At 47.2% G+C, this 14982-nt stretch overlaps 1 protein-coding gene across 2 annotated transcripts in view; it reads right to left on the reverse strand.

Moving 5' to 3' along the window:
- The window catches only part of PLXNA4 (plexin A4), a 456157-nt gene that overhangs the window by 29876 nt on the left and 411299 nt on the right, over window positions 1-14982 (reverse strand). For both annotated transcript variants that reach the window (XM_037389024.1, XM_037389025.1), the window contains exons 23-25: window positions 12472-12538; window positions 10085-10231; window positions 2421-2580 (exon numbers count right to left, since the gene is read on the reverse strand). In XM_037389024.1, the coding sequence (XP_037244921.1) occupies window positions 2421-2580; window positions 10085-10231; window positions 12472-12538 (374 nt within the window). The remainder of the gene's footprint in view (window positions 1-2420; window positions 2581-10084; window positions 10232-12471; window positions 12539-14982) is intronic.

Genomic DNA, 14982 nt, shown 5'->3' on the forward strand with positions numbered 1-14982 from the left:
TCAAAACAACTCATTAGCTTGTTTGCTTTCTTCCGTGTGAGCAATCTGGCCTTAGCATAGACAGAAAGCCCAGAAAATTTTAATGGTAATAGAAAATGGTGTTGTTGTTTAGAAAACCATTGATTTCAAGGCCATATTACAGTCATCTGCTCTGACCTACTGTTTAGCATGGACTGGCAGGGCTGATTCAGCTGCCTTTGCAGTTCTGAGGATTCAGCCTGGGGCTGAGAGCTCTGTGCTTCTTCCTAATGGCCAGCAGTGCTTTCTGCTCTCCTCTTGCTGCCTTCACTGTCGCGGAGGGATGCCAGGTGCCAACAAACATCTTTTCCTGCATAGAGGCTGGGCTGGAGCTGTGGCTGGACGTGCATAACCTCTTTTTCCTGCTTTACCCATGCCAGCCCTGCTCCTCCCACCTTGTTAGCTGCTGTGCTAAAGGATCCTGCAACTATATCACTGCTGGCAACACTCTTCTACTAGATGAGGGGGTGTGTGTGTTTTGTTTTGGGTATTTTTTCCCCAACTGCATCATCAACGCTATTGGGCAAACAGCTGCTCATTAAGCAGTCTCCTGTCAATATGGACAAGTCTGTCATCTGAGGGGTGCACATGCTCATAAAGACTTTCTGGAACTTGCTGGTCCTCAGCACTACTCAGCGGGCCACTATTTCTTAAAACAGCAAGAATCCTGGATGCAAAATTGTCAGTCTCCAGCTGGGACCCTGCACACACACACTTCGGTATCTGTCAGTTCTCAGAGCTATAACAAAATCTGTGGACTCTGGTTTATCCCTGGCATTTGCAACATGCAGGTGAAATTCCTGCCTCCCTTATGGATGCATAGTTCATCCCTACAGCAGAAGAAACCACTTTCCACTCACGCCCAGTCTGAGATCCAAAGGTGATGGACTCTGTGGCCACCATCCAGTGCCAGACAGATCAGGAGATCTGGCTGTAAACCCCACTCCTCCGGTCTACTGTGCCCTGGCACCCTGCCCTGTGTGCCCCCATGCTTACACTAGCACTCACCATTCCCCTGCTGACTCAGAGCAGCTCCAGAATTATCTTTGGTCCTTTCTTGATGATTTATATGATCTCTTCTTTACCGCTGCAGGTTTTGGCAGCTTGTTTCATTATTCTAACTGCCTTTCACGAGCAGGAATCTTGCTGCAATTTCTGTCAAGAATCCCCTCCTTCCCCAGACATATGCACACACATATAGACACTTAACTTTAATCCCTGACCTCTCATTCCTGCCTCCATTATTGCTGTGAATTGTTTCTTGGCATCAGTTCATCCCTTCTCCTTTTGGTTCCTCTTCTACTTTGCTGGGTTTTATAGACTCCATCATTTTCCACTCAAGTATCTTTCACTGAAGGTCACTGAGGGCAAATTCTGGCAGGTACAGCTACAATGCAGTCCCCAGTACCCTCCCCAAACATCTCAGCAATGCCCCAGGCATATTTTTCTACATTCTTTTGTAGTAACTTCCAGGTGCAATATCACATCTGCCTCTGGGCCCCAATTAAGGCTCACTCATTCCAGCATCGTTGCTCCAGATCTTGGGCAGAAATGGATTTTGGCCTCAGAGGCACCCCAGCACTGGGCTGTACAGCTCCCTGTGTGCCCCAGAGCTCAACAACACAACTGCCTAGAAATGCAAGTGAAGTTGGTGCTGCTCTTTCCACCCTCCGAGCAGAGCAATGCATGAAGAAGCAAACCACTGAGAAAAAAAAAAAAAGCATGAATTCATAAACAGAAGGACTAATCTTTCCTTAAGACCTCCTAGTCCTCTGCAGAAAGGAAACCTCAGAGCAGCAGCTCCCAGCCCTGCTGTTGGTGATGGGGTGCTGGCTGGAGAAGGAAGCAGTCAGCGATGAGATAGATGCAGCCCACTGAACAGAGGATGCTTCATCCCCTTTCCTGTGCCTGGACAATGAGTAATTAGTACTGCATGGGCTGTGACTATCTCAGCAAGAAGATATATGTAATCCAAACCCTCACTACTCAGAGAAGAGCTAGGAATAAATCTCTGCAGCCTGAACATTGCTGACAACACCACCCTGGGCAGGGTTTTTTTCCAGGGGTCTTTGGCAGGGCAGCGAGGATAGCCCCAGCCATGCCTTTTCCATACCCTTATCCAAGTTGAATTCTGAGGGCAGAAAAGCAGGATGGCTACTGGCCTTTGTAAGTCCTCAGTGCCAAAGATTTCACAAGCCAGGAGCATAATGCATCAATTTAATTAGTCTCTTCTGCCCTCTCACCATTGCTGCTGCTCTGCCTGGCACAAGCACCAAAGGCACACTCAGTCTGGAGAGGTGGCACCTGCCCCAGCAAACAGTGTCTGGACTGAGTGTGGCTGTCTCCCATACCCCTCTCCCCCCTGCCCAGGGGCAGTCAGGGCCTGTTGTGCACTCACATACCCAAGTCCATATCAGCAGCTTTGGGCCGGTGAGAGCATGGTACGTTCTTGAAGATGGCATCGAGGATCTTCTCCTTGACCTGCGTGATGGTGTCACAGTTCAGGATCTTCACTGGGATCTCGGGGCTGTTCACGTTGTCGGGGTTCACACAGCTCAGGACCTGAGAGAGAAGCACCACACATTTCACAGCAGCACGGGTACCCTGTGCCTGCCCTTCCTGCAAGTCTCTGTGTCCTACAGCCAGAGGGATCTAGGGTGCAATAAGGGGAAAAATGTGTACCGAGAGTATTCTCTCCTACAAGAGGGCACAGAGATATGGTTGCACACAGGAGGATGCCATGTACCCACGCTTGTGTTGCTCTCAACCCCTTACCTCTGCCTGTGTGCAGTGAACTAAAGGTAACTCAGCATCTGGCTCTCAGCTAAGTGCTGTGGGCTCCCAGATGTTGCAGACAGTGACTTAGGGCTGATGTGAAGTTTTTTTCTGAACCTGTGTCTCATGCCACTTATCTCTGTGAGAAGAAACTGCTGTACTTGTGGGAACAGTCCCTTAGATTTGAGCCTCATCCCCTGGACATCTTCGCTATACCTAATAACAGAAAGACCATGAATACCAGCTCAGGTTCTGGTGCTTGCAGTAAAAATGGCTTTGACTCAAATGGTACCAGACAATGGTCATTGACACAGTTTTCATAGAAACCATTAAAAATGCAACCAGTCCTAACCCTGGCTGGAGCTGAACCGATATCCCAAGGGCTCTCCAAAGCTTTTCTTGGGCTCTGACTCATTCCACACTCCCTAGAGAGCTGGTGAGGTGATGTAATTCAGTAGTGGCCTCCTTGTATTGCCAACTCACTTTGACAATTCAGGTAAAAGTGCTCTTCAATCTCTTGGCCTTAAGTTTGTACATCCTCTGCACAGCCACAGGACTGACCTACCCCCTTCTCAGAAGGATGTTATTAATTTGAAATGCAGGGCTTCTTAAAAAATGAAACACAAAACAACAACCACTTCTGCTTTCACATTTAGAATAAGAAAATTGACCCAACTAGAGAGGCCCCTTGTTTCTTAGAAGGAGATTATAATTTTCTCCAAAGACTCTGTCCAAAAGTAAATGCAAAGCATATGGGATGGTGAGGAAGTGGGGATACCTTAAACACATGCACACAGTGTTTAACAGCAATCTGCCTGCTAACTTTGGTCCATGTCTATGTTGAGCTTTCTGCTCCCTTCTGGTTACAGGAGTGTGAAGTCTATAAACTTTTATAAACTTAGCACACCTTTGCACTTGGAAGGAGTGTTCAGTGATGCTCCTGGCTATATTCAGTCATTAAATGTTTCTGCGCCACTTCTACAAGTGCAGACATGTTAGTTTTGGTGCCTCATGACCGATTCTACCTTGACAGTACATTCCCTTTCATGGCACGTAATGGGTACTGGACTCTCCATCACTTTCTGTCTTAACCTACTAAGATGCAGTGGGATCTCAAAGTGGCTTGAAACTGGGTGAAACCATATCAGCATAATTACATATAGGCTCACCAGGCTCCCTTTGGTGCTGTAATGCTCAACTGAGAGGGACTTGTGAAGACATTGCTTACAAAGAGCTCTGTGATCTTTCTGGATGAAAGGGGAGATGTAAATATGAGATATTGATTAGATCATAATGCTATTATTTATATGTCACTTCCAGCAGTATTGAAGAAGCATCAATTCAGATAATAATAACAGCACAGATTTACAGTTCTGTGGCATCTTTCATCTCAAAGGATCACAGAACTATGCATAAAAAGCACTGTTGAAATTCATCCAGTGTTGAGGTTATTAGCTGATCTAGCCAGCTGCAGCCCTCTGGGGTTATGCCTGTTCCTTGCCTGCAGAAACCTCTTCCTCTGCAAACTCCTCAGGTATATCTAAAAAATAAACACCTGATTGCTGGGAGCCTCCATGGCGTTAGGTTTGTGGTTGGACTCAATGATCTTAAAGGTCTTTTCCAACCTAAATGATTACACACTTGTAGGGAAATGAAGCAGTGATGGCAGGTTACGACAGCTTTTTTGAGAGTGCTAGGGGGGTCACACGTGATTCTGGAGACCAAGACACTCTGCAGGTCTCTCTCAGTGATCCGAGCTCAGCTGAGATGAAATGAGCTGATGCCAGTCAGATCAAGCTCTGTGGTGTGATTCACATCTGATGCAAACACCTCAGGTTCAGTTCCGTTCCCTACATGAAGGCACTTAGTGGTCTTTAAAATAAGCTGGGCGACCCTACCAGGCCAACACGTGGTCCAGAAGACCCAATGTTTCCTGCAGGTGCTGACTAATGTCCATCACACCAGTACCCACCATGCAGTGTGGTACATCACCCAGCTGGAAGCTGGCAATGGTAATTTGCTCTTATAACTTGGTTGTCCCTGAATTTCACAGGGTGCCAGCTTTGGAAGGTGGCAGAAAAAAAATCTGCCTGAGTGAGCCATGATCATTCATGGCCTGACTACAGTAGTCCTTATTTTCCTCTTTTCCATCTCATTTGGAAGAACAAGGAGCAAGGGAGGCGACATTTCAAAGGGCTGTGTAGAGAGAACTTTGATCTTGGGGGTTTCAAGCATCGATAGGAGCAGCTGGTAGTAGCTGTAAATCCCTGAATCCCAGGGTGTTCAAGACAGTCAGGAGGCTCCTCACAACATTTTAGGTAATTCAGGCATTGCTTACAGAAACCAGCACCCTTCTCAGAACACAGTGTCTTTGACATACATGTCCCAGGTTTCACATCCACTCTCGGTTGGTGTTTTCCAGCTGTTCTCTTGTGAAGAGCTGAACTTTGTACAAAGACTTCAGGTTTGCAGGGTACATCCGTGTATTGCACACACTAAATGGCTAGGTTTTGGAGATTGTCACGGACCCGATGGAAGTCATCCTTACACCACAGGTTGAAAATCTCTCCTCCCCTTCCAACAGACTGAAGTTCCTCTCCTCATTCCTCATGCTCTACGCAATGAAGAGAGAGATTCCTACCACTTCTGAGGGAATCCTCCCAAAGTTTTCCTCTGTTGTGAGCCCAGGCTTCTATAGATTGTCCCTGGAAGGGGATGACTAGGAGAAAAAGAAAATCTAAGCATTGGCTTCATCGATTTAGCAGAGTTCAGATGCTTCAGCCTCAATGGAAGAGAAAGCTTTGCCCTGTGTTCCACCCAGAGCTGTTCTCATAACAACCAATGTAAGACAGAGATGCAATTCCATTGCTCCTGCAGTGCTGCTAAGCTATGTCAACACAATCTTTGATGTTAACTGGTGGGGAAGAGATCCCTGAGATGGCCTGTGTTGTATTCCTACGTGATTAGTCACTCTGAGAGAAGTTTTGTGATGCCGATATGAATGCATTCACTGTTACTCCATCACTCGACGGCTGCCTTTGAGCCTTGTGGGGCACAGCTGGCAAGGTGGATGGGGGGAGTCACTCAAGAAGATGCAAATGTTTTGCTGCTGAGAGGACACCAACACTTGGCACCACTGTTCTGTCATGCATTGAGGTCTGTGTCAGTATGGTATAAGGACGGTGCCAGTTATGGGGTCAACGTGAAAAGGACTGGGAGCAAGCAAGGCTCTCCTCTGTGAGCCCTGCTCTCCCACTGACTCTCTATGACCTTGGGGCATGTCATCTCAATGGATTTGTGTTTATTGACCTTTTCTGATATCCTTGGGCTTTTTTCGATTGCCAGCCCTTCCAGCCATGAGCTGTCTCTAAGTCTATACATACATTCAATGCTCAGCACAGCTAAGCCCTGATCTCCACTACAGATTACTGGCATTTAAATATTAAAGGCACAGTTTGTGATTACTCACATGGTCACCCTGGCTCTGAGTTCTCTGAGGTGATTGAGTAGTCTGCCTTGAGACCAAGACATCACTACAATTTCTGTCACAGGGACAGACATCTTTCTCTCCTTTCTAGTATGGGCTAAGGAAGGTTCTAGGGGGCAGGCATACAGCAAGGCTTGGCAGCAAAAAAAGAGAAGGACCCGAAAAAAAGCCAAGTATAGGAGAGCTTTCTGATACCTTAGTAGTGGCTTCCTCCTTGCTACCAAAATTCCCTGAAAAGCCTTAACTAAAGTCAGCTGGAAGTATCTTTACCCATCTGGAATATGTTGTCAGGAGAGATGATCCAATGAGGCTCTCAGCACTGGAGCCACTGAGGTGTGCAGGGACCACACAGAGCATGCCACTGCTCAAGATGTACTGGGCAGCTCCTGCCTGCCACCCCCAAGCACTAATGAGCCAATACTCTTGGCAGCTTCTGACACACGTCGAGGCCTTTGCTCCCCTGCATTATTTGTATCAACAGAAATGAAGCTGATGCAGGAGATGGATGGTCTCTCATCTCCCAGTGACAGCAGAGCAGTGGCAGTAGGGAATGAGGTTTTCGCATTTGAACTCTTGTTTAGTGAATGGTTAAAAAATCATGGATTCTGGCAAAGGCAGATGGCAGTCAGCAGGGATGAGATCTTCCTGTCTCTCATAGATGGAATAATCTAGCTGGGTTTTTAATAACACTGCAGACCAGAGATGATGAGCACTGGCTGCTAGCGAAGACATTAACACAAGAGGGTGTTTCTCTGAGGTATACAGCTTGGGAGAAGGCCTACTGTTTAGCTGCAACACATTTATTCTAGCAAATCACATCTGTAACTAGCTTACTTTCTCCTGGACTGAAAAATCCCTTGTAAATACAGACATTGTTACAGACTGCAAAGACCCTGGGACACTGAGGGCTGCTGCCTTGGAGAACTGCAGGACATGGCAGACAGCAAATCTGAGCTATCTAGTTTGGACAAATCATATCAAAACAATCTAAATTTAGTTCATGAGGTGTGTATTATAAAATCAATAATTCCAAATGTCTGAATATGCTCCGTCTTCTTTTTTTCTTGCTGGATGAGTCAATTTCTCTGGATGTGCTTTTCACTCAAACTATATTTGAAACCATGTTTTAAAATAGTTGGTCTTGATTAATGAAGCCTAAAGAATAAATGCCTTTCAAAAGAACCCCCAGCCTTATCTTTCTGGAATAATGACAATAAAGAGCCTGTTTCAATGCATTCCGCTGCTGGAATTGTTATTTAACTCAGTCAGGAAGTCATCTAGCACTCATGAAACGTGACCAACCCAATGAATTCTAGACACACACACTGCAAACTCACAGTGGTGACCAGGTGTGTTTGGTAGAAAGCAGGAGACATTGAGGGAATTCCTGTATTACAAATACTGAACCAGTTCTTTCTTTATTCCATTGCTATATATTTTTAATAAAATATGACGGACTGCTTAAGGAAGGTAGAAAGACAAAATGAAACAGAAATAAAGAGAAACAGAAAGAAAGAACAATCCTATTCATAGTCTGCTTCTTCTTAATCTCCTTCACCAAAGCTGATCTCTGTAAATCTGCTGAGATTCCTATCAGGGTATATTTGTCTGCTCTTGAGATGTAAGAGGGAGAGCTGATTAACATCAAACGACACAAAGCGAATGGAGGACAGCTTTGTTCAGGCTGATGTATAATTACTACCCTTTGCTGGCTGCTTTATATCAAGCCTAAAAGGATCGGAGGGATTTCCTTTGGTGAAAGTGATCACTGTGTCTGCATTTTTCTTCTTTTTGCTCATTCTCTCCATGTGAGATCAGGCCTTTGAATTACTAGACAACCACACGTAATAGAAAAGAACTACGCTGCTGATTTAATAAAAGTCACGTTTTTAATGCACAAAACAAAATCGTAGTCTTATTTAAGAATAAAGTCTAGCCTCCCATCAGACTTGGATTCAATCAAAGCTCAGCTCTAGACTGTCTGTAGTTATCGAAGAAAAGCAGGCATTTCTAGCGTTAGCCCACCTGAGCTAAGATCTAAGACAGGTCAAGGAACTAACATCAACTGGACACAGCTCTCAAAGCTAGCTAAAGTTAAGTGAGATGTACATCCCTCAATTGAAGGCACAAATAAAATAATCTGACAAGTTCAGAGCATCTCAGCACCATTTCTGAGAACAAGAATATGAGAAATAAAGAAATTACAAGGATCTTTGAAGACTTAGTGTTCTTCTTCCTGCAGAGACTTAGAAGCTCAGTGGATTTAGTGTATCCAGGAAAATGTGAAGGCCCACAAACACTTACATTAAGAAGAGATCTCTAATGCTCCTTAATTGATGTTCTTTAATTAGGTGGGGAAATGATGTAATTTCAGAGTAGAAGCTAAAGCTGCATATTTGAAATTGCATTGCTGGAACACGTTACCCAGAGCAGCTGTGGCTGCCCCATCCCTGGCAGTGTCCAAAGCCAGGTTGGACGGGGCTTGGAGCAACCTGGTCTAGTGGAAGGTGTCCCTGCCCATGGCAGCGGGGGTGGGAGCTAGGTGGTCTTTAAGGTCTTTTCCAATGCAAACCATTCCGTGATTCTATGATCCTATGTCTTTCACTATGCAGACAATTACATTTTGAAGCAAATGACTCAGTGACAGGGATTAATTTTCTTTCCCTTGAAATCTTTAAATCAAGTTCATTTTTCTTTGACTTGTGCTTGCTCAAGAGGAATAGCTGCATTAGCTCTAGAGAACATATAATAGGTCCCTTCACTGTGTACCTCTAATACATTCCTTGATGCTGAAATCTTCATTGGAGAAACAGATTATTTTTTTTTCCCCTGGTATTATTCTAGAGCAGTTCCTTGCAATGTAGCCTCATAAAAACTATTTTTACTGTCACTTGCATAAGGGCATAGGCTTTGCACTGACTGATGCCCACAAGGTCTCAGACATCTCTGGGCTGGCCGTGCCCTGAGCTGGGTGTCCCTGGGATCACACGTGTCCCGCAGCCAAGGGGCTGGTGCCCACCTGCCTGAACTCCGCGCTGGGGACACCCGGCACGGCCAAGGGCTGCCACCCCGGGCAGGCGCTGCCCAGCAAACACCAGCCCTTGGTGTGCCCGGGCTGGGCGCTGGGCAGCTCTGCCCTGGTGCTGGGCACCGGGGAGAAGGGAGCGGGTGGTGGGGGGCCAAGAGTGAGGAGGAAGAAACCCCACCGTGGGCATCATGCCCCTGCCAGGGGGTGACAACTTGCAGTGGCAACCCCACCTTCCTAATGTAGGAAGACTATTACATTTGACTTACAACTCAGAGGGATGTTGGAAGGGTGGATGTCACTCCAGGGAAAAGGGTTAGATACTGGGAAGCATTTTGTCTGACAGAACAGAGTAAATTGCCCATATCTATTGTCTCCATGTTCACAGGCCTATTCATGATACAAGGTTCATGCCTGTCTTCCAGTGCTCCTGGACCTCAGCTAATCCAAGGAATGGTAAAGGACTGGCACTGTCAGCCTACCCAGCTATAAGTGCAGATGCTTTCAGAGAACAGGCAAGGCCTTTGGGGAGCTGAAGATGCTCTGGGCACAATGGAATTAACTTGGAAGCAGCTGTCTCTGCAGATCTGCTTTGCAAGCAGATGCTGCAGCTATCAACCTTGCTGTGTTAGGGGACGCATCAGGGGTTACCCTGCTAGGTTGCAAGAAAGAATTGTCCCAGAGGGTCACCATGCCCATCACTGGCTTCTTTTCTCTAAATCCACTTTTTCTAGAAGAGGCTGGACAAGTCCATAGGAAGGTGTCCTCAGAGCACTCACCAGTGTCTTGTAATCAATCTGCTGTCGGATAAGCTTGTCCTCACTCAGTGAGTACCGGGCCTCCCCAGTGATCGAGTCGATGGGACCCTTTTCCATCTGCTGCTTGATGGCACAGAAAAGGGAGAAGAGAGGTTCGCCAGCACACTCCTGCAGGGGTGACAGACAACCATGAGGTGAAACAGGAGGAGCAGAGGTGAGAACCCAACCTACACAGCATCTCAATAACTGCCACGATTTGCCATCCCCAACCACTCAAGACAAATGCATCAGTGGGAATCAGTTTATTCCATACATCCTAGGAAGAGAGGTGACTCTCCACTTCCACAGAGCACAACCAGCCCTCTTGAATGTCCTCTCATGGGACAGAGGTGCCGGTGCTCCCTGGCAATGCTGGGGCTAGCAGAGCCTTGTAGGAGCTGTTCAAGTGATGGCCACCAGGCCAGAGCTTTGCACTGGAGCAGGTGGTGGGATGGGTCCCAGAGGAAGACAGCTCTGAAAGGGAGATGGGCTGCTGATGCCCCATCCTGGGTGTCTGGTCAGAGTCAGCAGTCTCCCTGATCCCTCTCATTCTGGAGGCAAATAGGGCTGCTCAAGCAGAAGCACCTCCATGATCCAGGGGAGGTGAGCCCCTGGATCTGTATGGTTGCATCAGTGATGTCAGATGTGTGGAGCCCAGCACAGAAGAGCAACAAGCAGCCCACAGGCAGGGCCAGCAAAGCACACTTCTCCCTAATTTCTCATTCCCATCATTCGTACTCCCTGCACTCATCTTCCCACACTTTTCCTAGCCTCTCCTCCCTTGCTGCACTCCCTCTGCACATTTGCTGTCATGCACTCTTCCTCAGGCTTCTTCTATTGGCTCCCTTCCCCTTCATCCCTCCATCCTTCCTCCCCTCCTCCCCACCTTGCCCTCTCTTTCAGTGTGTCCAAACTCAACGAGCGAGGTCATTTTCCTCTGGTGTAGATCCCAGCAAAAACAAGTTAATAATCTGAAGCAAAGTGGCCCCTTTCTCAGTTCCTACACCTGTCTCCCACTTAATTAGCTTATCTGCCAGCAGCATATTGCTTCTGTGTGCCTGTCTCTTGCCCTTATCAGGCCTCTGTTCAGGCTAAGGCAAGAAGACAAGTAGCTGAGTAGGGTGAAAAAAGCCTATTATAAAAGCAGTTCTTTAGGGAGTCACCTCCTTATATCCTTTCCTTTCAGCTGAAAGCAGGAATCTGATACTGAAGTCACAGAAATTACCTTCCAGGGACCTTCAGAACTTTCCCATGTGTTCATCCTTGGACTGGTTGCACCTGGGAAAGGCTCAGGGGAATGGGACTGATTTATAAAGCCTTGAATTGCCAGGCAGAGGATGGCCACGCTGTCCAAATGGGGCTGTAAGGTCCAAGGATATCTAGCAACAGCACTGGGAATGAGGGAGATGCAGAGCCCAGCTCTTGCCAAAAAGGCTGGCTCCAAGTCTGGTGCCTGCACAATCAGCATGCTTGAGTTCAGTGTGTATCCCCATGGGGAAACTGCCATCACCCAGCATTCAGCGGCAGGTCTCAAAGGCTGGAAGACTCTGTTTTTCACTACACACCACCACAAGGAGACCCCCCAGGAAGAACGAAAGGGCTTCAAGGGGTGTCTCAAGTCCTTTCACTCTTTTGCTGATGGTGTCCTGCAAAGCCAGTGCTACCTCCCCCTCCCACTGGCATATAAAGCAGCAGCAGCCTCAGCCCATACTGGGCTCTGGATGCAGCAGTCAGGTTGACATGGGGTGTTGTGTCCAGCCCTCTGTACTTAGATCGCGCATGGCCTTGCCCAGGGCAGGCTTGAGACAGCCTAATGCCAAGAAATGCTTGGGCTCAGGCCTAAATTAAACCAAGCAGGGTTATGGTTACAGTGTGTGTAAAGCAGGTAAGTATGAAGGAGACACTGGGTATGATGGAGGCACTGGGCCTCAGCACTGTTCTGCAGTTCTAGTCACTGTCTCTGTTCTGTTCTTCAGAACTCAGCAGTTCTGAACTGGGTGGGAGGAGATCTCCAGCCACTGTGCATTGAAAATATGGGTCACCACGTAATGGAGATCTGAGCCTGCTAATAAAAGGAGAGCATTTTCAATGTAGGTCTCCAACAGGCTCTGAAATCATTCACATTTCAGCACTGACCCTCAGATTTCACCTCTGTACAGGAGTAAGACTGACAGGCTGCCTCTCTAACAAAGTGTCCTTCTTTGTTCTCCCTGGATCAGGAAGCAGTCCCTCTCCCATCAGGCAGTGAGCCTCCTTCAGAGAAAAAAAATCCTTTTCCTTTATACCCGTGAAGTTTTTGCCCCAACTAAACCTCACCAACAAGAAATGTATTAAAGCAGCTGTTCATCCAGGCATGCTGCTCCTCTTACCTTGAGGAACTTGTACAGAAGGAAGGTGAACCAGTTGGTGAGCATCTTCTCAGCCACAGACTCTGTCCTAAAATCAGCCAAGGAGAAAAAATAAATTGGAAATTAATTAGTCATGCTGGTCATATCAAAGGGCTAGTCAAAGATTTGCTTTGTCCATCTTACTGCCCAGATCTTGGAGCCCTGTGGAAAGTCTGTCATGACACCATCAGGATTAAGCGCATCCTAGGTTCTCTGCTTTCGCTTTGCATGTAGGAAACCTGCAGGCAAATCCTTACTGCCCTGTTGATATCCCTGTGACTAGGGAAGTCCCCGTATGTCTGTTTCCCAGTTTCTCCATCAGTAAAAGCGAGATGACAACGTTTGATGGAACCTTCTCAGAGGAGCTCAGGGAGGATAAAACCGTCAGATATGAGGAGCTGAGAGTTAGGCTGTATGACAAGCAGGCTATATAAATACTGAAGGCAGACAGATCTAAATCACCAGAGAATAGTTATCTGGCTCTGACCATCTCCCTGGCATTTGGGAGTGATTATAGTCTTCAATGTGTCAATGTGGTGCATTCACAGAACCCATCCTCTTGCCCTTGAACACTCTGTTCTCAATCAAACAAAAGTCCATCTCGAGTCTTCAGGGTGAGCTTCTCCTACAGAAGGACTGACTGAGACCTGTAAACGTGTTGTGGGCACCAGGAGCACAGGATAAACCTGTGTTGGTGCCGGTACATGCACTGGTGTTGATCAAGAAGAAAGCAAGACTCCCTGCCTGGATGAATTACAGTCAGTCTTCCTTCTGGCTATCACCAAAGCCATGCAGGGGTTCTTGCTTAGGGCTGCAACTTGCCTTTTAGGTTCCCTTCAACATAAAGTTAATCTTGCTTCCTTTGGAGCGTGACACTTCCAAGAGGAAGGGTTTGCATTGCTGGAGCTATATGTGTGGAACCAACCAACAACCTTGCCTGAAAGCAGTGCCCTGTTACACCAACACAAAGCAAGTGACAGTCCCTTCCCTAGCTAAATGCAGTTCATCTTCAGCCTGGTTTCCACAGAGATTCTTCTGTTCTTGTGGGCAAATCCTCACTTAAATAGTGGGGATGGTGCGGGGAGGAATGATACCAGGGGTTTTCTGTCACTCCTCTTTTCTTGCTTGCAACCAGAGAAAGGTGATATGGTCCCAGTTTGCTACCAGATTAATGCTGTGTTTCCTTTGCTTGCAGTGGTCATCATTCTGTCTCTGCCTAGAGACTGCCTCTGTCCAAACCAGCCTGTTTGCCCTATATTTCCCTCGGTCAGTGTCACCTAGCTGCTGTCCTCCATGGGTCATGCTGCGATATCAGTTCCAGCAATACTCATGCTTATCTTGGTCTGAGCTTCTCTCAGGGAATATCAGCCAGAAGAGTGCTCTTTCTGACGCTCCCTGGTGTGACACCTGGAACCCATGGCATAGTGCAAACAGCATTACCATGAGAAAAAAGAACTGAAATGCCATTGTGGTGCTGCTCTCTGCCCTGACAACCTTGATCGCTTTGAGGCTGCAGATGTCTTGTGGGACAAACACTGGACGCAGGTGAGGTGGGAAGATCATTCCAGCCAGCTCCTTCCTCCTGCCAAATACCCCCAAAACCAACATTGCAGAAAGGTGTTTGAAGATTCCCTTCCTTCCGCAGACTCACAGGGAGGGAGAGGGGAAGCATCAAGTTGACTCCACCTGCTTCAAATAATTGTCTGAGGACCTCACACCAACATCTGACCCAAGGCATTGAGCTATTCACATGTTCATCAGGACACTGTCCTGATGCTGCTCAGTGCAGGACCTCCATCTCGGAGCATAAACTCAGAGAGTTAAAAAAAACCAAAAAATCAGCAAAAAGTCAGAGATGTCTCTAATGTCTCCTTGTGTTTTCAGAGCTTGGAACAGTGGAAGTGCCTTCTTTGTTCACAGGCTCTCTTTCCAAGGGCCACATTTCATTTCCAAAAAAGAGGACTAGAATTAGAAAAGAGCTGGAAGAAGGAAAAAGAGGAAAGTTGGGATGCTCAGGCCAAGACAGGAATGGAAAAGCAGGGAAGATTAAAGAGATGGAGAAAGGGGAAGAAGAAGGAGAAAATGAAGGGAGGAGACAGTTGGAGGAAGGCAGTGCCATTCAGCATCAGAGGAGAAGCACAGAGAAGAAGCCTGGGGACAGCGGAAGGGAGGTCACCAGCCAGGCTGTAGGGCTTGAATCACATCGGGGAGTCAACTGACACCAAAGCAAAGTCCAACCTCTGCCCCTGGCATTGCTGCCTTGAATGCTAGGGAGTGCCTTCTGCTCCATAGTGGGCAGACGAAAAGCTCCCTGCAGGCACCACAGATCTCTTCCCTGTCCAAGCCATCTATTGTAATCAGCTGAGGACTCCTCAAAGTTGCCTTTCAGCAGTGGCAAAGGCCATTCATCTCCAGAAGTCTCCACTGATTTCACTCAGGGTCCTTGAATCAGAAGGGATGGTTCAGACTCTGAAAAGGAGATTAATGTGATCC

Source organism: Falco rusticolus, chromosome 5 (genome assembly GCF_015220075.1).
Source record: "Falco rusticolus isolate bFalRus1 chromosome 5, bFalRus1.pri, whole genome shotgun sequence".
Classification (NCBI taxonomy): Eukaryota; Metazoa; Chordata; class Aves; order Falconiformes; family Falconidae; genus Falco; species Falco rusticolus.